The sequence below is a fragment of the Callorhinus ursinus genome, unplaced genomic scaffold (assembly GCF_003265705.2).
Source record: "Callorhinus ursinus isolate GAN/ISIS: 27379988/994484 unplaced genomic scaffold, GSC_fseal_2.0 scaffold82, whole genome shotgun sequence".
NCBI classification, from domain to species: domain Eukaryota; kingdom Metazoa; phylum Chordata; class Mammalia; order Carnivora; family Otariidae; genus Callorhinus; species Callorhinus ursinus.
This window is the reverse complement of record NW_027397144.1, coordinates 2,992,627-3,017,211: the sequence shown is the minus strand read 5'-3', so window position 1 is coordinate 3,017,211 and position 24,585 is coordinate 2,992,627. Positions and strand designations below refer to the sequence as shown.

Here is a 24,585-nt window from a genome sequence, read left to right as displayed (position 1 = left end):
CGCACCTGGCGCTCCGGGACCCCGCCCCTTCCCCGCGGCGGAAAGTCCCCGGCGGCGCCGGCTGGGGCGGCGGAAGGGGAGGGGGGACGGCCTGGGGCTTGCGGCGGCGGCCGCCGCCGAGCACCCCTGAAGCCGGTGCGACACCCAGCACCCCCCACCCCCGCCATGACACACTCACACGCCGCGAAGTCCTTTGGAACTTTTATTACTGGGGTTGAAGAAGCGTCTGATCCGTCCCGTCACCGAGCCTCCCACCCCAGGACATGAAGGGAACCCAGGGCTCCCACCACCAGTTCTAGGGTCCCCAGCTTTAGAACCCCGGCAGGTGGGGCTGGAGGGGGAGGGGCTGGAAGGCAGGGAGAAAGAAGTGGGCGAGGGCTGGAATGGAGCAGGAGCATAATTTGGGCTGGTCGGGAGACAGAGGCCACAGTTGGGGCAAGAGAGAATCAGTTAGGGCTAAGGTCTGGATGAGGGTAGATCAGTTTGGGTAGAGTAGGGGCACCACTGCAGCAGAGAGCCTAGGCCAGGCTGGGAAGAGGTCAGGGGTCAGGACCAGAGGTTTCCATTTGGCCAGGTGAGGATAGGCTGCTCAAAGGTCAGGGTCATTTAGGGGGGACTGTGTCTAAGTGCACAGCGCCTGACCTGATTAGCCGATGAATGAATGCATGAGAGGCCAGAGACAGGTGCCCAGCTGGACCCTGGGCCCCTGGGCCCCTGGCCCCCCGGTCACTGGTCTAGCAGAGGCTGCTGATTTCACTCTTACTGCACCCCCACTTGCAGCAGTTGCTGGAGAGGCCCGCCACGACATCACGGCCACCACGCAGAGCCCCCGGAGTCCCCTGCCAGCCGGGTCGGCTCCCATAGAAAGCCCAGGGGTACTTGGTCAGGGCCAACCACTCGCTGGAGGCTACTGACTCATCCAGCTCACTGTCTGGGTCCGAGTCTGCATCTGGGAAGGGGAAAGATGAAAAGAGTTAGGGCTTGGGGCTCAGTTTCTGTCACACCCAGAGTCTGGCTGGCCCAGCTACTTCGATTCTTGTGATGCAGCCTCATGGTCAAAGGTTTTACTCCATTCAGGCCCAGGTTCCAGCTTTGGCGGGCAAATTATTCAACCTCACTGAGCTTGCCTTTTCTCTCTTGTCATTTCTTTTCTCCTACTCTTTATTGAGAACCTGATGGTTAAGAGCATGTGTTTGGGGGGCACCTGGGTGGCTCCATCAGTTAAGCCTCCGACTCTTGATTTCGGCTCAGGTCATGATCTCAGGGTCATGGATCGAGCTTCACGTAAGGCTCTGCACTCAGTGAAGTGGGGAGTCTGCTTGAGGATTCTGTCTCTCCCTCTCCCTCTCCCTCTGCCCCTTCCCCCCCACTCATGCTATTTCTCTCTCTCAAATCAATAAATACATCTAAATAAAAATAAAAAAATAAAATGGAGCTCTTAAAAAAAAAAAAGAACATATGTTTGGGAGCTGAACTAAGCACCAATCCAGCCTCTCTGAGTTATAATCCTGAGCATATGAATTTACTTCTCTGACTCTTGGTTTCCTTCTCTGCAAAGTGGGGGTACTAATAACTCCTTTCTTCTAGAGTTTTATATGGAGTAAATGAGATAATTAATACCCAAAGAAAGGCTTAGAACAGTGTCTGGCACACGAGAAGCATTCAAAATAGCACTGATCATTTATTGAGCACTTACTATGTGCCAGACACCGTTTTAAAGGATTTAGTGGATTAACTCCTTTATTCCTCGCAATGACAACCCCATGAAGTGAGTGCAGCTGTTATCATCTCCAATTTCCAGACGAGAACACCGAGGCACGATTTGGTAGACTAACTTGTGCAAGAAAACTCAGCTATGGGGGTGCTTGGGTGGCTCAGTCGGTTGAGCGTCTGCCTTCGGCTCAGGTCATGATCCCAGGGTCCTGCTCCACGGGAGGCCTGCTTCTCCCTCTCCCACTCCCCCTGCTTGTGTTCCCTCTCTCGCTGTGTCTTTCTCTGTCAAATAAATAAAATCTTAAAAAAAAGAAAAGAAAGAAAGAAAGAAAACTCAGCTATGAAGTTGTAGGGCTGCTACTTGAACCCAGGCAGTGTGTCTTTCCAGTCCATATTCATACCATCATCATCACAAACCCCCCCATTTTTTTTTTTTTTTGGCCAGGCTCCTGCCCCTCATGAAACTAGGCCCCATGCCCCCTGCTTGAGCCCCGACGGCACACCCTGCCCAGTTTAGACGGTGTCCTAATCTGTTTTTGACTCAGTGTTGCCACTTAACCATCCTGGGAGATTCAGGGACCGGGCCTCCTATTTTCAGATAAAGGGGCTCGGAGAGGGTAACCAACTTGTTAGGAAGGTCACCTGCTAGGTGGCAAAATCTGGCCTTGTGTACCCCACACTACCTTCCTCGGAGGTTGAAAAGCACTTCAGTGTCAGTTTCTAAATGGCGTCCCACCTCCCACCCCACCCCCCATCCTAGGAGTTGTGCAAGCAGCAGCTTTGCTTAAGGCAGGCTCACACTCGGCAGGTGCTCCAGAAATAGTAGCTAGTTCTCGGATGACTAGAGGGTGCAGATGGCTTGCCACCCCTATCCCGGCTCTGCTAACTGGCTCGTCCCAGCTCCGCCCAACTTTGAGGCCTGGGCAAGTTCCTCCAGTTGCACATAGTAGGACAAGGACTCTTCTGCCCCGTCCCTGGCTCTTTGGACCATCCCATGTCCCATCCACTGTCCACCCCCTCCCCCCACACGCTACCTCCCCAGCCTCACCCGTAGCTTCAGGAGCCAGGATGTCCGACCGTCTCCACCGGGAGCCCCCGCAGGTGAAGATGACTGCCCGGATGAATTCCCGGCCGCAAAGCTTCACTCCGTAGGGCGATGCCCGGGCCTCAGCCCTCAGCCATAGCTCCCCAGCCAGCACCCACATGGTCAGCAGCAACAGCAGCGGGCGCTTGGCCATGCTGGACAGCAACACCCGGGACTCTGGGGCACAGCGAGGCAACTTCCCTGGGTGTCTGTGACTCTGCTGCCTCCTGGCCCCCTCATTTATACATCCTGGCTCCCCCCACTTGTCATAGAGAAGGCAAGTGACCTCCTTTATCTCCTTCAGCAGAGGGGATACAGGCATGGCCCCCGACCCCGACCTTTCCCATTTCCAGGACCAAGTGATAACCTTTAACCATGGATGGGGTGACGTGGTCCAGCTCACTGTCATCTTCAACAGAAAGGGCGAGAAGGTCTCAGTTCAGCAGAGACCAGGAACCCAGACCCCACCAGATGGGAAGAGAGGACACAGCCAGATACCGCCCCCCCCATAGGACCTCTTCCATGAATAATATCAACAATGATAATGAGCATTTCCACAGTATGGGCTGGGCTGTGAGGTCAGGCACCTCTCTAAGTATTTTACATCTACTTAATCCTCCCAATAACCTATGATAATGGTTCTCAAATTTGAGCAAGCCTCAGAATCTCCTGGAGGGCTTGTTAAAACCCTATTTTAAAATAGGGCCCTATTTACAGAGCATCTGAGAAGCTGCATTTGCAACAAATTTCCAGGCTTTGCTGATGCTGCAGTGGTCCAGAAACCACACTTTTGAGAGCCCCTGGACTGTGAGATTAGGACTAAGATTATCCCCATATTACAGACAAGGAAACCGAGGCACAGAGTGGTGACAGACGGTGCCCACGCTCAGCTAGTAAGGGGGTGGGGTGGAGATGGAGATTCCAACAGAGCCATCTGGCTCCAGAATCCATGCCCTCCAAGCGAAAATTTTAAGGATCAAAAAAAACTATTATGGAGACAGAGTTTCAATTTTGCAAGATGAAAAGAGTTCTGGAGATGGATGGTGACTGTGCTTGATGTCACCAGGCACTTAAAAATGGTTAAGATGGGGCACCTGGGTGGCTCAGTTGGTTAAGCGACTGCCTTCGGCTCAGGTCATGATCCTGGAGTCCCTGGATCGAGTCCCGCATCGGGCTCCCTGCTCAGCCTGGAGTCTACTTCTCCTTCTGACCCTCCCCCCTCTCATGTGCTCTCTCTCTCTCTCTCAAATAAATAAATAAATAAAATCTTAAAAAAAATGGTTAAGATGGCAAAATGTTATGTGTGTTTTTACACATAAATTAAAAATAAATTAAAATATTAATATTAATATAAAATATATAAAATATGTAAAAATAATAATTTAAAGATATTTAATTAATATACATAGAGAAGCTGTGATGTGCTGGGAAACGTTTACAAATGGGTTCTCCAGGAAAAAAAAATTTTAGTATATGTGCTGCCGAAGCGAGCACTCCAGGAAAAAAAAAAAGGCCCTGATTTGTAGCAGTTGTTTGTTTCTGGCCAATTTCAAGCTACCAATGTGATGTCAGTGTGGTCGCCAAAGTCCTGCAAAGTTAACCATCAGTTCTCACAAGTCTGTGTCAGCTAGCTCCAGGACACCACCAGAAGGTAAAATTTTTTTTCTATTTTTTTTAATTATTATGTTATGTTAATCACCATACATGACACCATTAGTTTTGGTTGTAGTGTTCCATGGTTCATTGTTTGCGTATAACACCCAGTGCTCCATGCAGAACGTGCCCTCTTTAATACACATCCCCAGGCTAACCCAACCTCCCACCACCCTCCCCTCTAGAACCCTCAGTTTGTTTTTCAGAGTCCGTCGTCTCTCATGGTTCATCTCCCCCTCCGATTTTCCCCCCGTAGAAGGTAAAACTTTAAGAATCAGAAACAGGACATCCAGGACAGCATCGCTCAGGTCAGGAAATAGGTGGTGCCAACAGCACAGACACCCCCCACTGCGTATCCTCTCTGCTCAGAACCCCGCCCTGCCCCCCAGAGGTGGCCGCCATCCTGCCTTCAGTCATCACTGCTTTGCTTTCCGGCACAATTCTAACACTCACATGTGCGTCTCTGAGACAGATGGCTCTTTGTCTCCTTTCCTTTCTGTTTTCATTTTGCGTTCTAACAATTTGAACTTTTGATCAAAGTAGGACACACATGAGGAAAAGTGCACCGATCATAAGGGGACACCTGGAAGAGTTTTCACAAACGAAACATACTTTGTAACCACTACTCGGGTCCAGAAAACAACATTTCCAGCCTCTCCCCAAGACAGAGGAATTAGTCTCCATCTTTTGGGAAGGGAGAATTTGGAAGAATTTGTGGACATGTGTTAAAAGTATAGTAATTGAGGGGCGCCCGGGTGGTTCAGTCGTTAAGCGTCTGCCTTTGGCTCAGGTCATGATCCCAGGGTCCTGGGATCGAGCCCCGCATTGGGCTCCCTGCTCAGCGGGAAGGCTGCTTCTCCCTCTCCCACTCCCCCTGCTTGTGTTCCCTCTCGCTGTGTCTCTCTCTGTCAAATAAATAAATAAAATCTTAAAAAAAAAGTATAGTAATTGAGAAATGCTTTGGATGAAATATTTTAAGGTTATGAGAGGATCCTGTTTCCCTTTATTTTTTTTTTAAGAGTTACTTATTTTTTTAGAGAGAGAGAGAGAGAGTGTGTGCACACGCACAGGGCGGGGGAGGGGGCACAGAGGTAGAGGGAAGGAGAGAGAATCTCAAGCAGGTTCCCCACAGGGAGCCCGACACAGCAGGATCCCACAACCCTAGACCCTAAGATCATGACCTGAGTCGAAATCAAGAGGCATCCAGGCGCCCCGATTCTGTTTCCATTTAAAGTCTAACCACTGATTTTAGCATTCTGGGTGGATCGTGTGTATAGAAATTATTCCCGTGGTGTTTGTTTATTAGTAATTTTCCATTACCCCCTTCCTTCTACATTTACCATTATTTATGATTTGGAATTCTGGAAGGAAGAGCTGTTTCTGTCTCCAGTTATTTGTTTATTCAATCATTTATTTATACCAATATGGACTCATAAACAGTTATTTTATTCTTTGGGTTATAATCCAATACTGTTGTTATTTATTTTGTTGCCCGAATTGTTCCAGCTGTGGCCATTGGGAACTCTTTCAATTGGTTCCTGCTCTAAGCATTTCATTTCACGCACTGTCCTTTTGACATGACTCCATATTTTTTGTTTTTGTTTTTTAGTACGTCTATTGTCTGGCACAACGAGAAATTTGGGGCTTGTCCTGTGTTTTCCCTGTCCCAGTCCTAGAATCAGCCACTTTCCCAAAGAGAATATGAGATTCCCTTTAATGGAGAATGGTGCTGAGAAGTCAAGATTGGGGTGCTGACTCTGCTCATCACTACTGGGGATGGGGGATGGGCAGGTATGTCATTGCTTCTAGGTCCTCTCAGTTGATAGCATTTTTCTTTTTTAAATATTGGGGGTAGGGGCGCCTGGGTGGCTCAGTTGGTCCAGTGAATTGTTCGCTTTAACACAGTTAATTTTATGTTATCAATTTCACCCCAATTTAAATAAACAACAATAGGGGCTCTGGTGATGGGCTGAGCTGAGTTGGAATCCCTTCTCTGCCTCTTTCCTGCTGTGTGACCATAGGCAAGTCACTTAACCTCTCTGTACCTTGGTTTTCTCACCTGTAAAATAGGGAAGAGTCAATGAGTGCATCTTAAAACATTCTGTGGCAAGCAGTAAGCAGTAAGTGTCTGCCTTCAGCTCAGATTGTGATCCCGGGGTCCTGAGATCAAGCCCTGCACCAGGCTTCTTGCTCAGCAGGGAGTCTGCTCCTCCTTCTCTCCCTGCTCCTCCCTCCTCCAGCTTGTGCTCTCTCCTCTCTTGATCATTCTCTCTCTCAAATAAATAAATAAAATCTTTAAAAAAAATAAAAATAATGGGGTAAGGGCGCCTGGGTGGGTCAATCAGTTAAGTGTCTGACTCTTGGTTTAGGCTCAGGTCATGATCTCAGGGTTGTGAGATAGAGCCCCACTTTGGGCTCCTGCTCAGCAAGGAGTCTGCTTGTCCCACTCCCTCTGCTTCTCCCCCTGCTTGCATGCTATCTCTCTCTCAAATAAATAAAATCTAAATAAACTAAAATATTGGGGTAAAATTCCTATACATAGAATTAACCACTTCGATGTTACATGCACACATGTGTTCATAGCAACACTCTTCACAACAGCCAAAAAGCAGAAATGACCCAAATTCCCAGCAACAGATGAATGGATAAACAAAATGAGGTAGACCCATACAACGGAAAACAAGTCGGTCATGAAAAGGAATGAAGTTCTGATACATGTTACAATGTTTTGGACAGAGGTGGTGGTTGTACAACATTGTGAATATACTGTATGAGACTGAATTGTTGGCTTTTTTTTTTAAGGTTTTATGTATTTATTTGACAGAGAGAGAGAGAGAGAGCACAAGCAGGCAGAGCGGCAGGCAGAGGGAGGGGGAGAAGCAGGCTCCCTGCTGAGCAGAGAGCCTGATGCGGGGCTCAATCCCAGGACTCTGGGATCATGACCCGAGCTGAAGGCAACCCTTTAACTGACTGAGCCACCCAGGCGCCCCTGAATTGTTCGCTTTAACACAGTTAATTTTATGTTATCAATTTCACCCCAATTTAAATAAACAATAATAGGGGCTCTGGTGATGGGCTGAGCTGGGTTGGAATCCCTTCTCTGCCTCTTTCCTGCTGTGTGACCATAGGCAAGTCACTTAACCTCTCTGTACCTTGGTTTTCTCACCTGTAAAATAGGGAAGAGTCAATGAGTGCATCTTAAAACATTCTGTGGCAAGCAGTAAGCGCTGTTTAAATGTTATTTCTTTTTTTCTTTTTTTTATTTAAGATTTTATTTATTTGACAGAGAGAGACACAGCGAGAGAGGGGACACAAGCAGGGGGAGTGGGAGAGGGAGAGGCAGGCTTCCTGCTGAGCAGGGAGCCCGACGCGGGGCTCGATCCCAGGACCTGGAATCATGACCTGAGCCGAAGGCAGACGCTTAACGACTGAGCCACCCAGGTGCCCCTAAATGTTATTTCTACCTGACACATTCCCTTTGGATTCAAACTTCATTCCTTTGTCCTTTTCTTCGTGACAAACTCCTGGCCTCGCTTGCCGCCTGTGGTGTCTGGGGCCAAGGCAATGCTCCCAAAGGCGGGAGTCATATCTGATTGTACAGCTTTGAAAGGGCTGATGAATAATATGCTCCCCTCCACCTACTCCCCTCCTGGCGACTCTCCAGGGACGCACCCTCTTGCCCTTTTCTCCATATCCCCAATGCCTGGCTCATGGGCTGGAAAAGATCATGCCAGGAGGTAATTGCTGCCTGTCTGATTTTGACTGGCCCAGAACCAGAAGGCTCCTTTGTGCCTCACACAGAATCAGAGTTTTGAGGGCAATACAGCTGCATTCAAATTCCAGTTCCCGCGAGACCTTGAGCAAGGCGGGGCATCTCTCTGAGTTCATTGGGAAGATGGAGTTAATAAGTATATTTCTTTCACGGGGCTGTTTGGGGACTTTGGTGAAATTATGCAAAGCGCTCAGCACCACACGTAGCGTACGGCAAGTGCAGTGGGTTGCATGGGACCTGCACAAAGATACCTCCACGTCCTAACCCTCGGGAACTTTGAACATTATATTATTTGGGAAAAAGGTCTTTGCATATGTAATTAAGGACTTAGAGATGAGATCATCCTGGATTATCTGGTCGGACCCTAAATCCAAGGACAGGTGCTGAAAACACAGACAGAAGAGATAAGGCCATGGGAAGACAGAGGCAGAGATTGGAGTGATGTACACAAAGCAGCCAAATCATGTCTGGAGCTACCAGAGGCTGGAAGAGACGTGGAAGGATATTCCCCTAGAGCTGAGGGAGCATAGCCTTGCTGACACCTTGATTTCAGACTTCTGGGCTCTAGAACTGGTTTTTTTGTTTGTTTGTTTGTTTGTTTGTTTAAAGACTCTATACATTTGAGAGAGAGGAGAGACACAGTGAGAGCACAAGCAAGGGGAGAGGCAGAGGGAGAGGGAGAAGCAGCCTCCCTGCTGAGCTGGGAACCCGACGTGGGGCTCGAGCCCAGGACCTGGAGATCATGACCTGAGCTGAAGGCAGATGCTTAACCATCTGAGCCACCCAGGGGCCCCTGGGCTCTAGAACTGTAAGAGAATAAATTGCCATTTTTGTAAGCCACACAATTTGTGGCAAACTGTAAGAACAGCCATAGGAAACTAATACATAAGAATCAGGGGGTGCCTGGTGGCTCAATTGGTTGAGCATCTGCCTTCTGCTCACATCATGATCCCGTGGTCCTGGGATCAAGTCCCTCCTTGGGCTCTCTGCTCCCCGGGGAGCCTGCTTCTCCCTCTCCCTCTGTCCCCCCGCTTGTGCTCTCTCTCTCTCTATCTCAAATAAATGGATAAAATCTTTAAAAAAAAAAAAAAGACTCGGGAAATGTTATGTGCTCCCAATATCATTATTATTTTCATCATCATCATTATTTCTGGTCAGCATAAAAATGCACCCAACTGGGGCCCCTGGGTGGCTCAGTGGTTAAGCGTCTGCCTTCGGCTCAGGCCATGATCCCAGGGTCCTGGGATCGAGCCCTGCATCAGGCTCCAGGCTCAGCGGGAAGCCTGCTTCTCCCTCTCCCACTCCCCCTGCCTGTGTTCCTTCTCTCACTGTGTCTCTGTCAGATAAATAAATAAAATCTTTAAAAAAAAATGCACCCAACTTTTACTAATCCCAAACAAAGCCATTCTCTCCAAACTTCTTAACTAATCCTATTTCTGAACAGTCAATACATTCTGGTGGGTCAAGAAACAAAAAGTATAAGAATGTTTATGTTGCAGTGTCTCCCTCCCAACCTCAGGCCCCTCCTTTCCCCTACAGGTAACCCACTGCTCTTGATTTCCTGAATATCTTTCTTTGCTTCTTCTTCTTCTTTTTTTCAAATAAAGATTTATTTATTTATTTATTTATTTAGTATTTTAAGATTTTTATTTATTTATCTGACAGAGAGAGAAAGAGAGCACAAGCAGGGGGAGAAGCAGAGGGAGAGGGAAAAGCAGACTCCCCACTGAGCAGGGAGGCCCATGCAGGGCTCGATCCCGGGACCCTGAGATCATGACCTGAGCCAAAGGCATATGCTTAGCCGATTGAGCCACACAGGCGCTCCTATTTATTTATTTTTAATGTTTTATTTATTTGAGACAGAGACAGAGAGAGTACGAGTGGGGGAAGGGGTAGAGGGAGAGGGACAAGCGGACTCTTTACTGAGCAGGGAGCCCAACTCAGGGCTTGATCCCAGGACCCTGAGATTATGACCTGAGCCGAGGTCAGATGCTTAAACCGACTGAGCCACCCAGGGGCCCCGGATTTATTTATTTTAGAGAGAGACAGAGTGCTTGAGCAGAGGGAGAGGCAGAGGGTGAGGGAGCTGAGCTTGAAGCTGGACGTGGGGCTCAGTTCCAGGACCCCGAGATCATTACCTGAGCCGAATTCAAGAGTCAGCCGCTTAACCAACTGACTACCTAGGCGCCCCCTGAGTATCTTTCCAGAATTTCTGTGCACCCGTATAAACAAATATGAATATAGGTTCTATTACCCCCCACACACATCTGCTTTTACATAAAAGGGAGCATTTAAAATTGTTTATTGTGGGGGCGCCTGGGTGGCTCAGTTGGTTAAGCGGCTGCCTTCGGCTCAGGTCATGATCCCAGGGTCCTGGGATCGAGCCCCACATTGGGCTCCCTGCTCAGCAGAGAGCCTGCTTCTCCCTCTCCCTCTGCCTGCCGCTCTGCCTACTTGTGCTATCTCTCTGTCAAATAAATAAAAAATATCTTTAACAAAATAAAATTGTTTATTGTGGTAAAATACACATAATATAAAATATGTCATTTTAACCAGTTTTAAGTGTCTTGTTCAGTAGCATTAAGTACATCACATGGTTGTGCGGCCGCCACCACCAACCATCTCCAGAGCTCTTCATCTTCCCAAACTGAAACTCTGTCCCCACTAAATACTAACTCCCCATTTCCCCCCCTTTCCTCTCAGCCCCTGATGCCCACCATCCTCCCTTTTTGTTTCTATGGATTTGCCTATTCTATGTACCTTGTCTAAGTAGACTCATATGGTATTTGTCCTTTTGTGTCTGGCTTCTTGCACTTAGCACAATGTTTTCAAGTTCAACCACGTGGTAGCCTGCATCAGAATTTCAATTCAAGTTCGCATGCTTTACACATTCTGCTACACCTTTTCCCCCACCACTTAACAAATGCTGGAGATCTCCCCTTATTAAAATTCTCTTCAGGGGCGCCTGGGTGGCTCAGTCGGTTAAGCATCTGACTCGTGATTTTGGCTCAGGTTATGATCTTAGGGTTGTGAGATTGAGCCCCGCATCAGGGTCCGTGTTGGGCGTGGAGCTTACTTCAGATTCTCTCTCTTCCTCTCCGTCTGCTCCTCCCCCACTTCTGAAAAAATAAATAAAACTCTCTTCATACACTCTTGTTATTTTTCTACACCTACAGAGTATTCTGCTGTGTGGATGCCCCATAGTTAATTTCACCCCCAGAGAAAGACATTTTTTCATCCATTTTTTAAAAAAGATTTTATTTATTTATTTGACAGAGAGAGAGAGCACAGCAGGGGGAGCGGCAGGCAGAGGGAGAAGCAGGGTCCCCACTGAGCAGGAATTTCCGATGTGGGGCTCGATCCCAGGACCCTGGGATCATGACCTGACCTGAAGGCAGCCGCTTAACCAACTGAGCCACCCAGGCGCCCCTCATCCATGTGTTTTTAAACTAACACTGCAGTGAAAAACCTTGTAGAAACATTAGTTCACACACAGGCAAGTGTTATCAGTAGAAAAATTCCCCAAAGTGAGATTTCTGGCTTGAAGAATACGTGCACTTGTGCCTTTTAAATATTTTATTTATTATTATTAGTTTTTAAAGATTTTATCTATTTGAGAGAAAGAGAGAGAGAATGAGAGGGGAGAGGGAGGGCAGAGGGAGAAGCAGACTCCCGCTGAGCCGGGAGCCAAATGAGGGACTTGATCCCAGGATCCCAGGACCACGACCTGACCTGAAGGCAGACGCTTAACCAACTGAGCCACCTAGGTGCCCCGTGCTTTTTTTTTTTTTTTTTTTTTTAAGATTTATTTATTTATTTGAGAGAGAGCGAGCAGGGGGATGGGTAGAGGGAAAGGGAGAGAATCTCAAGCCGACTCCCTGGTGAGCATGGAGCCCAAGGTCACAACCCTGAGATCATGACCTGAGCCAAAATCAAGTGTCCAATGCTTAACCGACTGAGCCACCCAGGCGCTTCTGTGCGTTTGTGCTTTTAATAGATATTTCCAAATGTTCCTTTTGGGGGACAGATTAATTCACACTCCCTCCAGCAACTAGTGAGGGTTCTGTTTCTCTATAGCCTCACCAACAGAGTGTATCAACCTTTGGATTTTTGCCAATATAATGGGTGAAAAATTGTTATGTCAGAGAAAATTTGCATTTCCCTTCCATAAGTGCGGTAGAACATATTCCGTGCGTTCCAGAGCTATTCTAGTTTATTCTTTCCTCTCTGGCTACCTTTGTCCATTATTTTTTGGGTTGTTGATCTTTTTCTTTTTGATTTCTAGAGTTCTTTATATATGAAGGAGATACACTATCTGGTTGTAAAATGAGTTGTAAATATTTTTTCCCAATTTGCCATTTCTCCAAACTTTTAAATTAATTAACACTAACATTGTTTTTAAAGATTTTATTTATTTGACAGAGAGAGACACAGCGAGAGAGGGAACACAAGCAGGGCAAGTGGGAGAGGGAGAAGCAGGCTTCCCGCCGAGCGGGGAGCCCAATGCCCCCGATGCAGGGCTCGATCCCAGGACCCTGGGATCATGACCTGAGCTGAAGGCAGTCGCCTAATGACTGAGCCACCCAGGCGCCCCAACACTAACATTTTTTAAGGATTTGATGAGTGCCTGGTTTTGTGCTAGGTGCTTTAAACACACTATCTCATTTCAACCTTATTGACATCATTTTTCATCTCCAAATACTATAGCATGCCTTTCTAAAAAATAAGGACATTTACACAAAGACAAATATACAATCATTCTTCAGTATCATCTTATACCACACACGTATTCAAATTTTCCTGAGTCTCTGAAATGTTTTCTCAGAGTTGATTTAGAGCAGCCCAGGCCAACAGAACTTTCTACAATGGTGGGAGTGTTCTCCATCTGTGCTTTCCAACATAGTAGCCACCGGCTACATGTGGCTATTGAGTGCTTGAAATGTGTTCAGGAGGAATGAGGAACTAAATTGTTCATTGTATTTTAGTTACTTTTAGTTTTAATAGCTACATGGAGAATTACAGGTCAACATCCCTCAAGCATGTAGGTGCTGGGGCGCCTGGGTGGCTCAGTTGGTTAAGCGACTGCCTTCGGCTCAGGTCATGATCCTGGAGTCCCGGGATCGAGTCCTACATCGGGCTCCCTGCTCAGCAGGGAGTCTGCTTCTCCCTCTGACCCTCTTCCCTCTCGTGCTCTCTATCTCTCATTCTCTCTCTCAAATAAATAAATAAAATCTAAAAAAAAAAAAAAGAATGTAGGTGCAAAAATCCTCAGCAAAATATTAGTGAACTGAATTCAACAATACATTTATTTTTTTTTAAGATTTTATTTATTTATTTGAGAGAGAGAGAGAATGAGAGATAGAGAGCACAAGAGGGAAGAGGGTCAGAGGGAGAAGCAGACTCCCTGCTGAGCAGGGAGCCCGATGTGGGACTCGATCCCGGGACTCCAGGATCATGACCTGAGCCGAAGGCAGTCGCTTAACCAACTGAGCCACCCAGGCGCCCTCAACAATACATTTAAAGGATCACACACCATGATTAAGTGGGATTTATTCCAGGGATGCAAGGATGGCTCAATGTCTGCAAATCAGTGTGATACACCGCATTAACAAAATGAAGGACAAAAGTCATATGATCATCTCAATAGATGCAGAAACGTATTTGACAAAATTCAATATACTTTCATGATGAAAACTCTCAACAAACTGGGCATAGAGAAAACATAGCTCAGCATGATAAAGGCCATCTATGACAAGCCCACAGCAGACATCTTACTCACTGGTGAAACACTGGAAGCTTTTCCTCTAACATAGGAATGAGACAAGGGTACATGTTGTCACTACTTTTATTCAACACAGTACTAGAAATCTTAGCCAGAGCAATTTGGCAAGAAAAAGAAATAAATGGTATCCCTTCCCCATAAAAGTAGCTTCACTAGACTAGTGGCTACCATATTAGACAGTACAGATTTAGAATCTGTTTTCCTGACCCAAATACATCTAACCCATATTCATCGTCCCCATCCCTCACCTCCCAATTGGCCCTCAGCCGTTTGCAATCGGTTTTATGCTCCCCAAATGCCAGTGAGCCTACGTCTCACCCAGCCAAGTCTCTCCCCAAACACGATCCCACCTTCACTGATCCATGCAAAGCCCTCACTGGTCTAATTTCATCTCAGATCTCCAGTTCCTTGCTCTTCCCAAACCATTGCCAGAATCTCTAAGGCATTTGCCATGTGTTCCTGAAAAGGTATATATTCTTGAACAACAGGAGGTAGCGTTTTGTATTTAATGTTTATCTTGTATGCTTGTTTTTTGTTTTTTTTTTAAGATTTTATTCAGGGCACCTGGGTGGCTCATTCAGTTAAGCATCTGCCTTTGGCTCAAGTCATGTCCTGGGTTCAAGCCCCATGTTGGATTCCCTGCTCAGAGGGGAGTCTGCTTCTCCCTCTCCCTCTACCCCTCCCCCCTGCTCATGCTCCCTCTCCCTCTCCCTCTTGCTCTCTCTCAAATAAATAAAAAGCAGGGAGTCCTGCTTAGGTGGACATAAGTTCATGTAAATATGCATGTGCCCCAAGCATTTTCTCTCAAAGCCCAAGTATTTAGGGGATCACCTCTCAGACTTTTGTTGTTTTTATTTTTAAATCTCAGTTCATTCCTTTTTTTCCCAACCTTTCTTTTGGCTCTGATGATGCAATACTTCCAGCAGTGTTTTCCCTAGATCATCTTTTTTCTTTTTTTCTTAAAGATTTTATTTGTCAGAGAAAGAGGGAGCACAAGCAGGGGGAGCAGCAGGCAGAGGGAGAAGCAGGCTCCCCACTGAGCAGGGAGCCTGAGGCTGGACTTGATCCCAGGACCCCAGGATCATGAACTGAGCTGAAGGCAAACACCCAACCGACTGAGCCACCCAGGCGCCCCTTCCCAAGATCATCTTAACTCATCAAAACCTTGCTTGCAACTTATTTCCCAAACTGACTGGGTGTCCCCTGACACCAATCCCATTTTATCCATGGATATATCTGCACAGTATTCATATATTAAAAATTTATTTATTTTTTTACCCATTCGTGTAGTTTGAAAAGTTTGTTAGAACTAGCCAGCTAATCATTCCTAACACTTCGTGTATAATAAGCAGAAATGCACCAGCTTTTATGATGATTTGCCAGTATAACAGGAGGATATCTTGTTTGCATTTCAACGCACCCAGTGTCAGACTCTCGTTACTAGCTGGCACATTAGTAGTTTTTTTTTTTTTTTTTAAGATTTTATTTATTTATTTGACAGAGAGAGACACAGCAAGAGCAGGAAGACAAGCAGGGGGAGTGGGAGAGGGAGAAGCAGGCTTCCAGCCGAGCAGGGAGCCCGATGTGGGGCTCGATCTCAGGACCCTGGGATCATGACCTTAGCCGAAGGCAGACGCCCAACTGACTGAGCCACCCAGGCGCCCCAGTAGATAGTTTTAAACTTCTTTTTTTCTCCCTTTTAGCAAAACTCCGTGGAGATCTCTTCCTCTTGCCACTTAGGTCGGGAGCAAGGTTGCCGTATTTTAAAATGCTACAGTGTGCAGATTTTCACCCCACTAGCATTACATTTCTTTTTTTTTTTTAAGATTTTATTTATTTGACAGAGAGAGACACAGCGAGAGAGGGAACACAAGCAGGGGGAGCAGGAGAGGGAGAAGCAGGCTTCCCGCGGAGCAGGGAGCCCGATGCGGGGCTCAATCCCAGGACCCTGGGATCATGACCGGAGCCAAAGGCAGACGCTTAACGACTGAGCCACCCAGGCACCCCTAGCATTACATTTCTTAAGAGCTACTTGGCTTTCACCATTGGCTTAGTATTCTATATCATGCAGCCTTCTGATTTCATCTTTCTAGAAATATGGACACCTACATGGCTTCCCACTTCAATGAGTATCCTTACCTCGTGCAAAACCTTCAATGAATATAAAAATGCGGAACAGAATTACCAAGTCACAGCTCTCTCAGTTTAACAGAGACCCCATAACTGGCTTAAATAAGAGAGAATGTCCCGACAGTTGGGAACCCCAAGTCCTTCTGTCAGTTGCTGCGTGATCTCTAGGGTAATATCTCCGAGGACATTTGGCTCAGTCTAGAGACCTCTTTGGCTGTCATACTTGGGAAGGGAGGGTGCTACTGGCGTCTAGTGGTGGCCAGGACGCTGCTCAATACCCTATGATGCACAATATCCTATGATGCAAGGACAGTCCCCTACCACAAAGAACAATTTGGCCCTAGAAAAGTCCCCACTCCTTTTTTCCAGGACTGACTTGTTGAAGAGACACCCCAGCTTCTGGATTTGTCTGTTGCTTCCAAATGTTGTTTTTTTTTTTTTTTTTTTTTAGATTTTATTTATTTTAGGGGGCAGGGAGGGGCAGAGGGAGGGGGAGGAAGAATCTCAAGCAGACTCCCTGCTGAGCTCAGAGCTGGACACGGGGCTCGATCCCATGACCCTGAGATCACGACCTGAGCTGAAACCAAGAGTCAGACACCCAACAGACTGTGCCACCCAGGCGCCCCCGATACTGCTGTTTAACTTGTCTCTCGACCCTTTCCATTTTCTGCAAACTGGATGTTAGGCTGAGAGACTTAATCAGAGTCAGGTTTAACATTTTGGCAAGATGTGTCATAGGAGAAACTGTGAACTTACTTTTGAGGCTGCAGGTCCCTTCACTGTGATGTTGAGCTTCACTGCAGCTAACACCGGTGACAATCTGGCTCCCGTGACGAAGTCCACACTCCCCTACAGCCAGCGAGCTGTCCAGCACCTTGTGCATATATTGTTCCCCATCATCCTTTCACCTGTAACACCCAATAGGCTTTATAATGCCTATTGATGATCACTGTCCAAATCAATTGTTTCCTCGGCTTTTGCAAAATGGTGATTTTTAAAATTCTCCCTTTCCTTCTAAAGTTTTTTAAAATATTTAATTTATTTGAGAGAGAGAGAGAGAGAGAGCACGAGAGGGGGGAGGGTCAGAGGGAGAAGCAGACTCCCCGCTGAGCAGGGAGCCCGACGCGGGACTCGATCCCGGGGCTCCAGGATCATGACCGAACCGAAGGCAGTTGCTTAGCCAACTGAGCCACCCAGGCACCCCCCTTTCCTTCTAAATTTTTAAGCTAATACTGGGGAGGCAAGACCATCCTTAATTCCTTACTTTTAATTACCAATGTTTCAGAAAGGAGTTGGTCAAGAGCTGCTTCCAATGGTATAACGTGTGCATGTGTTTTAAACTTTCAAATTGGAGCATAATATACATAAAGTGCACAGATTTTTTTTTTTTTTTAGATTTTATTTCTATTTACTTGAGAGAGAGAGAGAGTGAGCAGAAGGAGAGGGACAGGGCGCCTGGGTGGCTCAGTTGGTTAAGCGACTGCCTTCGGCTCAGGTCATGATCCTAGAGCCCCGGGATCGAGTCCCGCGTCGGGCTCCCTGCTCAGCGGGGAGTCTGCTTCTCCCTCTGACCCTCTTCTCTCTCATGCTCTCTATTTCTCATTCTCTCACCCTCAAATAAATAAATAAAATCTTAAAAAAAAAAAGAGAGGGACAGGCAGACTCCACACTGAGTGCAGAGTCCTACGAAGAGCCTGATCTTATGACCCTGAGATCATGACCTGAGCTGAAATCTAGAGTCGGAGGCTTAATCCACTGAGCCACCCAGGCGCCCCAAGTGCACAGATTTTGAATGGAGAGCTCAAGGAGTCTTTATATCTATATACCCATGCAATGTGGCGCTTGGGTGGCTCAGTCGTTAAGCTGCTGACTTCGGCTCAGGTCATGATTCTGGGTCCTGGGATTGAGCCCCGCATCAAGCTCTCTGCTGGGCAGGAAGCCTGCTTCACCCTCTCCCACTCCCCCTGCTTGTGTTCCCTTTCTTGCTCTCTCTCTGTCAAATAAATAAAAATCTTTATATACCCATGCAAGCACTATCAGATAAAAAATTTAGAACATTTCCAGCCCACACTGCCTTCCCTGCCACAAAGGCTTATAATGAATATTTGTGATTGAAGAAATGGTTTCAGGCTTGGCTGTGCCCATCTTAAGGCTTAGGGATGTCAGGAAGGTGGGGAAATGGGTTGGAGGTGGAAATAGGGCTTCTAGTCCCAACTCCCCACAGGGCTGGCCCTGGGACCTCCACCTGTTTCACAGCAGCTGCAGGGCTGAGTGACTTTGCTCTGCCAGCTGCAATTTATTTTGGACACCTTATGCCTGGAAGTCTCATGAATTCTTGGGGGTACTTGTCAGGGCTGGGGTGGAGCGGGCAGTTCCAGGCAGATTGGGACTGCTACTGCTTCTCCTTTTCCATTGAGGGTCACATCCAGGGGCATGAAAGCACACTGGAAAGTCCCAGAAAAGGAGACAGGTTGTCTGGGCTCTGTTTCCTCCAGTTGTGTGATCCCGAGGAAGCACCTTTCACCTCTGAGATTCTGTTTGCTCACCTGGCTAGTGGTGGTGGGGTGGGGGGGTATGTTCCACTTTGCTGAGTTGTTGGGAGGATTTCTTTCCTTTTTTTTTTTTTTTTTTAAGATTTTATTTATTTATTTGACAGACAGAAACAGCGAGAGAGGGAACACAAGCAGGGGGAATGGGAGAGGGAGAAGCAGAGCCTGATGCGGGGCTCGATCCCAGGACCCTGAGCCACCCAGGCACCCCTGTTGGGAGGATTTCTGAGGAGTCAACTGGCTACCTGTAGTTCTCTGACCTCACCTCCTTGACACTTTCCTCTTTGCTCATTCTGCCCCAGCCAGATGTTTGTTCCTTCCCCGCCTGGACTTTGCCTCTGCAATTCCCACCACCTGGGTTTTATGGGGCTTGCTTCTTCCTCACCCACCACTCAGGCTCAGTTTGCATGATCAGGGGACACAGGCGACAGCACCCTCTTATGTTGCTCTTACAGCCCTCATAAACCTATCTCATGTATTAATTTCACTAATAATTGTGTCTCCCCTAGTAGAATGCAAGGTCTAAGGATGTGTCCGCTTCTTTACTTTTACAGTCCGGGCCTTGCCCACAAGAAGTGTGAAATTGGTTGAACCAGGAAACAGAAGCTCAGAGATAGAGCCTCTCTGTCTCATTGTCACACAGCAGAAGTGGAATTTAGAACCATGGGCTCTGACCTGGTGGAGCCTAGGGCGCAAAATTTGAAGAACGGGGTGCCAAAAACTCACTTATCAAGATATTTTGAAAAATCAAAATTAAAGCAAAAAATTCAATGATTAAAATATGTTTTTAAATAAGTAAAAGACAAGATCCGATCCTGCACTTGCATGACTCACCTCACCTTAATCCCAGTCCTTGGCGGATCTTATCTTTATTTAAAATTTCGGTATTTTGCTCTTCACGGATTTTCTTCCCATTAATTTTGATACTTAAAAAATATCGGAAAAAAATACTGGATTAGAATGTCATTTATCTTAATGATTGAGTTTTTGCGCCTGAGGCGCGCTCACCCTAATCTTAACCCGCTTCTGTCTCTTCTCCCCTGCGAAAACTGAAGCGAGGAGGACGGTGTTGGGGAGCGGAACGGGGCGGGGGGCGGTGTGGGGCCCTGCAGGGCAGCCCGAGCTCCCCTGGGAAGGGCTGGGTACCGGCCTTTGCCTATCGCCGCCGGTAGAAGCCTCTAATTAAATCCTCCGCCTGCGGGAGACCTTTCCCAGAGCCCTCCGCACCGCCTGCGGGGCCGAGATAGCCGCGGCTGTCCCGGCCCCAGTGACCTTATCCGGCTCGAGAGGGCGGGGAGGCGGGAGCAGGCGCGGAGGCCCGGTCTAGGCAGAGGTGGCCGCGCGCTCGGGGGATGGGACCTGGGATCTAACCCCACATTGGCTCCCCACGGCCATCCCACCACCAGAGGGCAACGAGGGTAGGGGAAGAGCGCCCAGTGACGTCACCGAACCTCTAACCCAGGCCCGCCGCCGACGTCACAGAAGAGCAGGGCACGTCACCGCATTCCTCCCGTGACGTAAGCGCGCGAAGCTAGGAACTGACCCACCGGGGAAGGGAGAAGTCTGAAGGAAGAGCGCTTCCCTATCTCGCCTTTTATAGTTGGTAAGGCGTTTAAGGTACGCAGAGCGGACTACCATTCCCAGTTGGCCTTGCGTGTCGCGCATGCGCACGGTTCCCAGCTAGAGAGCGCGGCAAACCTTTGGAATAGATCGACGTCCCTTTAGCTGAACCGTAAGGCAGGTTTTACAGCCGCAAACCAATCCCAACCTCACAGACCCCACCCCTTTATTCTTAGGCCACCGCTTCCTTGCGGGAGTGACGGGTTCTCCTGCCTTTGAGGGTTCAGTTTCCTTTGATGGACATGCACACCGATGAATCAGAGCGCCGAGAAGTCGAGAGGGTGTTGAAAAGCGTGACTTGGGGCCAATAGCTTAGGAGCAGGACCTACCGCCGTCCAATCACTTCTCTTGGCGCCGCCAATCACCCAGGACTCCGCCCCCACTCGTGACGTATGTAGGGTGGGTAGCAACAGTTGCCCCGGTGAGGGAAACGGAGGCGCCATAGCCACGGTAGTCGTGGCGACCAAGCAACCCGGCAACGCGAGTCAACAACAACAACCGCCCGGCCGACCCCCACCCCCACCCCCACCCTGCCCGGCCCGGGGACCCCGGCACGTTCCGTCCCCCTCCCAACGTCGCCTCCGAGACCTCTGGAAAGCCCTTCTGCGGACAGAAGTAGGAAGAAGCCGAGGTAACCGGGGCGGCCCCGGGGTGGCGGGCCGGGCCAGGGAGGGCGGCGGGGCCGGGGCGGCGGCTGTCGCTGTAATCATAGTCCGGGGGGAAGGGGCGGGCGGTCAAAATGGCGGCGGCGACTGTCGGGGCCGTGGGGGAGGGGGCCGGGGCCCGGCTGGGGCGACACCACCCGCCCCTGGGGTCCGGGGCCCAGCCCCCGCGAGGGGCGGGCGCTAGCGGGCCGGCGGCGAGTGGAGGTCGGCCGGACGGGGCGGGGGGCTTTTATATGTTGGGAGGTACGGAGAGGCGGGCCTGGGGAGGCTGGGCCAATAGGAGCGAGGGAGGGGCGAGGCGGGGCCGAGGTGAGTGGGCGGGGCCAGGTCCTAAGGTGTGGGCGGGGCCGGCGGGCGGCGGGGGGTGCCGGGGAGGAACCGGGTGGGGCAGCTGCCGCCTGGGCGTTACGGCATCCCAAAGGGATGGGAGGCCCCCTGTGCTGCGTCGCTTTCGAAGCCCCCGCTCCCAGTCATTCCCAGTACACACTGTCTGCCACATATCAGGCCTCAGTTTTCCATCCTGTAAAGTGGGGGAGAATCCCTGCTGTCGTTCCCTTTCTGCATTTCAGGGACTCCTGACTCCTTTCAGGAATTTCTCTAGGGCTCATCTTCGAGCTTTCTCTAGGGCTCATCTTTGAACTACCCCATGTGCTGTTTTTGAATGCGGTTTGATAAAACAGTTAACTAATCTTGATTTCAACACTGCTGTTTGCTGCTAAATCTACCTTCTTTTCTCTGAGAGAAGGCAAGGGAAGACAAAGTTTCATGGAGAAGCTGTGGGCTAGGAATATGGCTTTAGCCGAGAGGATTTGGTGTGCAGAAATCAGAGCCCATGGCAGGGAGGAGTGATCTCGGGTGACTGAGACAGAACAGAAACTTGATTGCTTCTCTGTGGGCTGCTCTCTTAGATCTGGTGTTGTCCCTGGGCAGAGGACTTGTTTCTGAAGCTGGGATGATTTCTAACCATTCTACTCATCACAGTCTCCCTTTCTGGGAATGGGAAGCAAATGGCGCCCGAGGAAGTTTCTTAGATTTCTTAAGCTGCTTCTCTTGGCCAGAGACATGTTTTTGTGTCAATCAAGTTGGTGTCAACTGGGTCACATGTCACTGAGGAGTTACCAGCCTCCAGAGCTACATGGGCAGGAGCGGGCCATCAAGATCAGAAGGAAAGGGAAGTGCTCCATGTTTGTTACAGGAAAATCTGAGCGTCTGCTTTGCGGGGCAACAAGATCTGCCAACTTGGGAAAGAATTTATTTTTTTCAAGCAGCCAGCTGGGCCAAGTCCACTTTGTTTATTCTCTGTCTTGCTTTGGAGCTTGGCATCAGCAGAGCAGAGTGGTGGTGTGCAAATTGCAACCGTTTTCTTTTAAAATCAATAAACTTCAAGAACGATTGTTTCAGGCTCTCCTAAAGCTTTCTCTCAAGAATTTGAGATAAAGTTGGGGGGGTGGGTCTCACTTCTCCAGGGACTTTTTCTAGACCCGGTCCTCTTTGAGAGGTGGCAGGACCCCTTTGAAAGTTAGGGAGGGCGGAGATTAGTTTTCAGTACAACTGTGGAAATACCAAGTCTGCCTGAATGGTCATTACCACCTGTTGGAAAGGCAAACTTTGAGCAGAAGGTGATGTTACTGATCATCTAGTCTTGTTAACTGCCTCTCCCCCGCCATAACTTTTATATTTGAAGGGCCCAAGCCCAGAGGGCTATTTTGACGAGGGTTTGGTTTGCTTTTGGAAACAATCACCTGTTTTCTAGCTGTGTGCTTGTGGATGTGTTACTTTACTTCTCTGGACCTCAGTTTCCCTTAAGCTAGGGGCAGTGATCATTGGTAATAATTTTAAGCTCATATTGCTGTGTTATGGATCCTGTAAAAGAATACATGTTGAGCATCAGATACCTAGTAATTGCTCAAACTCTGTTAGCTGCCACTGTTATTCTCATGATTGGCCCTTCCTGCTCAGCCCTCTGAATTACACCGCTTGCATTTATTTTTATCATTTTGAATTGGGCGAGAGCCTAGTGGCTTTAAAGGTTGACTCACTTGCTGGGCTCTGTGGGCTGATGACAGAGATGACAGAGATCCCAGGAAGCTGGATACCAGGACTCCAGTTTCTAGTGAGAAAGTGCCATTCCCCTTGCTCCTGAATAGCCTTTCTGCCGCTTTAGGAGAGTAGCCAAAAAGAAAAATTCTCCTGGGCCTGGGCCCAGACTCAGCCCCAAGGCTTCCAGGAGGCAGCTGGGTGAGCCAGGGGTGTGGGTGTCGTGGGAATGGTGTCTCTGGAGCTGAAGTTCTTGCCTTTCCCTCCCCATACACATCTCAATAGCTCGGGGATGGGCCAGGCGGACTCCCCCAGGGACGAAGCCTACAGATAGCAACTGCACAGTGCCTAGTACTCTTCTTGGGCTGCGGAGCCCATTCTGGACCAGGGGGCATCGCCCACCCCTGCTGCCATAAGCCTGCTGCTGGCAGAGGCAGGAGGCAGGAACTTGTTCACAATTGGTAGACTCAAACTGGCCTTTGACACTCACTAGTAGTGTGCTCCTGGCGTGTGGACACGTATTTGACAGTAAAAGTTGAGCCCGTACTATGTGCCTGTCTAGGGAGCTGGAGGTAAGGTGGTGGGCAAGGCAGGCCGTACTGTGTGCCCATTTTCAGAGCTGGAGATGCAGAGGTGGGCAAGGCAGGCCAGGTCTCTGCTCTTGGGGAGCTTACATTTCTGGTCATGGTGGGAAAGGGAACTATGAATAAGAAAATAAACAGACAAGGAAATACAGGGCCGGGAAGAAAACAAAACAGGAGTATGTGCTTCAGAGTGCTTGGGGTTGGGGGAGGAGAGCACACTTGAGACCCAAGAAGGTGACATATAAGCTGAGATCTGAATGATAAGAAGCAGCCAGCAGTGGAGAATGGGGCTAGAGGTGAGGAGAACATGTCATTCAGGTGGAAGAGTCTGGTGCAAAGGTCCTGAGGCAGGAGGAGGCCTGGAGCATTCTAGGAGCAAGAGCCAATTTGACTAGAACATTCAAAGTGAGATAGGAAAGACCTCAAGTCCCCATAATGCTTGGGAAGGGCTCTGGATTTTATTTCGTCTCTGTGATAAGAGCCATGGAGTCCTCTGAATAGAGGGGTGACAAGATAGGATTTGTGCTTTCAAAGGATCTTACTTTTTTTTTTTAAGATTTTATTTATTTATTTGAGAGAGAGAGAGCAGGAGCACAAGCAGGGGGGGAGGGATAGAGGGAGAAGCAGACTCCCTGCTAGGCAGGGAGCCCAGCATGGGGCTCGATCCCAGGACCCTGGGTTCATGACCTGAACCAAAAGCAGATGCTCAACCGACTGAGCCACCTAGGCGCCCTCAAAGGATCTTAAGAACTATCGAGGCAAGAGTGGAGCTAGGAGCCAGTAATGAGGGTGTTGCAGGGGTCCAGGCAAGAGATGAAGAGATCTTAGAGTAGAAGGGTGTTGATAAAGGTGGAGAGAAGTGTAATACCTCCTTAGGATCTATTTTGAAGGAATCATTGAGAAGTCTTAAAAACTAACTGGATATAGAAGATGAAGGAAACCCATATCCTTATATGAATTTTCCCTATTCCCAGCAAGTTCCTTATCAAAGCCATT

General features: G+C 48.5%; 2 protein-coding genes across 4 annotated transcripts in view; one reads left to right on the top strand and one right to left on the bottom strand.

The window, feature by feature from the left end:
* Positions 1 to 194: 194 nt before the first annotated feature.
* RLN3 (relaxin 3) lies at positions 195 to 20,266 on the bottom strand. The gene is made up of 5 exons (XM_073887729.1): positions 20,135 to 20,266; positions 19,518 to 19,609; positions 16,891 to 17,042; positions 2,758 to 2,974; positions 195 to 960 (listed from the first exon to the last, which is right to left on the bottom strand). The coding sequence occupies exons 3-5, from the start codon at positions 17,015 to 17,017 to the stop codon at positions 735 to 737; spliced, it is 570 nt and encodes a 189-aa protein (XP_073743830.1). The 5' UTR covers positions 17,018 to 17,042; positions 19,518 to 19,609; positions 20,135 to 20,266; the 3' UTR covers positions 195 to 734.
* A 449-nt stretch (positions 20,267 to 20,715) lies between these two features.
* The window catches only part of RFX1 (regulatory factor X1), a 30,893-nt gene continuing 27,023 nt past the window's right edge, over positions 20,716 to 24,585 (top strand). For 2 of the 3 annotated variants that reach the window (XM_073887702.1, XM_025863228.2), the window contains exon 1: positions 20,847 to 20,934. The gene's annotated coding sequence lies outside the window, so the exon portion shown is untranslated. Of the gene's footprint in view, positions 20,935 to 24,585 lie in introns of all 3 variants that reach the window. The other variant, XM_025863231.2, reaches the window with a different exon arrangement.

What these genes read in the sequence shown, in the direction of transcription:
- RLN3 (XM_073887729.1), bottom strand. Translation starts at nt 17,017, where the DNA reads ATGCACAAGGTGCTGGACAGCTCGCTGGCTGTAGGGGAGTGTGGACTT. An exon ending in AGGGACCTGCAGCCTCAAAA is followed by an intron (nt 2,975 to 16,890) that starts GTAAGTTCACAG and finishes GCTGTGCCCCAG; the next exon opens with AGTCCCGGGTGTTGCTGTCC. An exon ending in GCTCCTGAAGCTACGGGTGA is followed by an intron (nt 961 to 2,757) that starts GGCTGGGGAGGT and finishes CTTTTCATCTTT; the next exon opens with CCCCTTCCCAGATGCAGACT.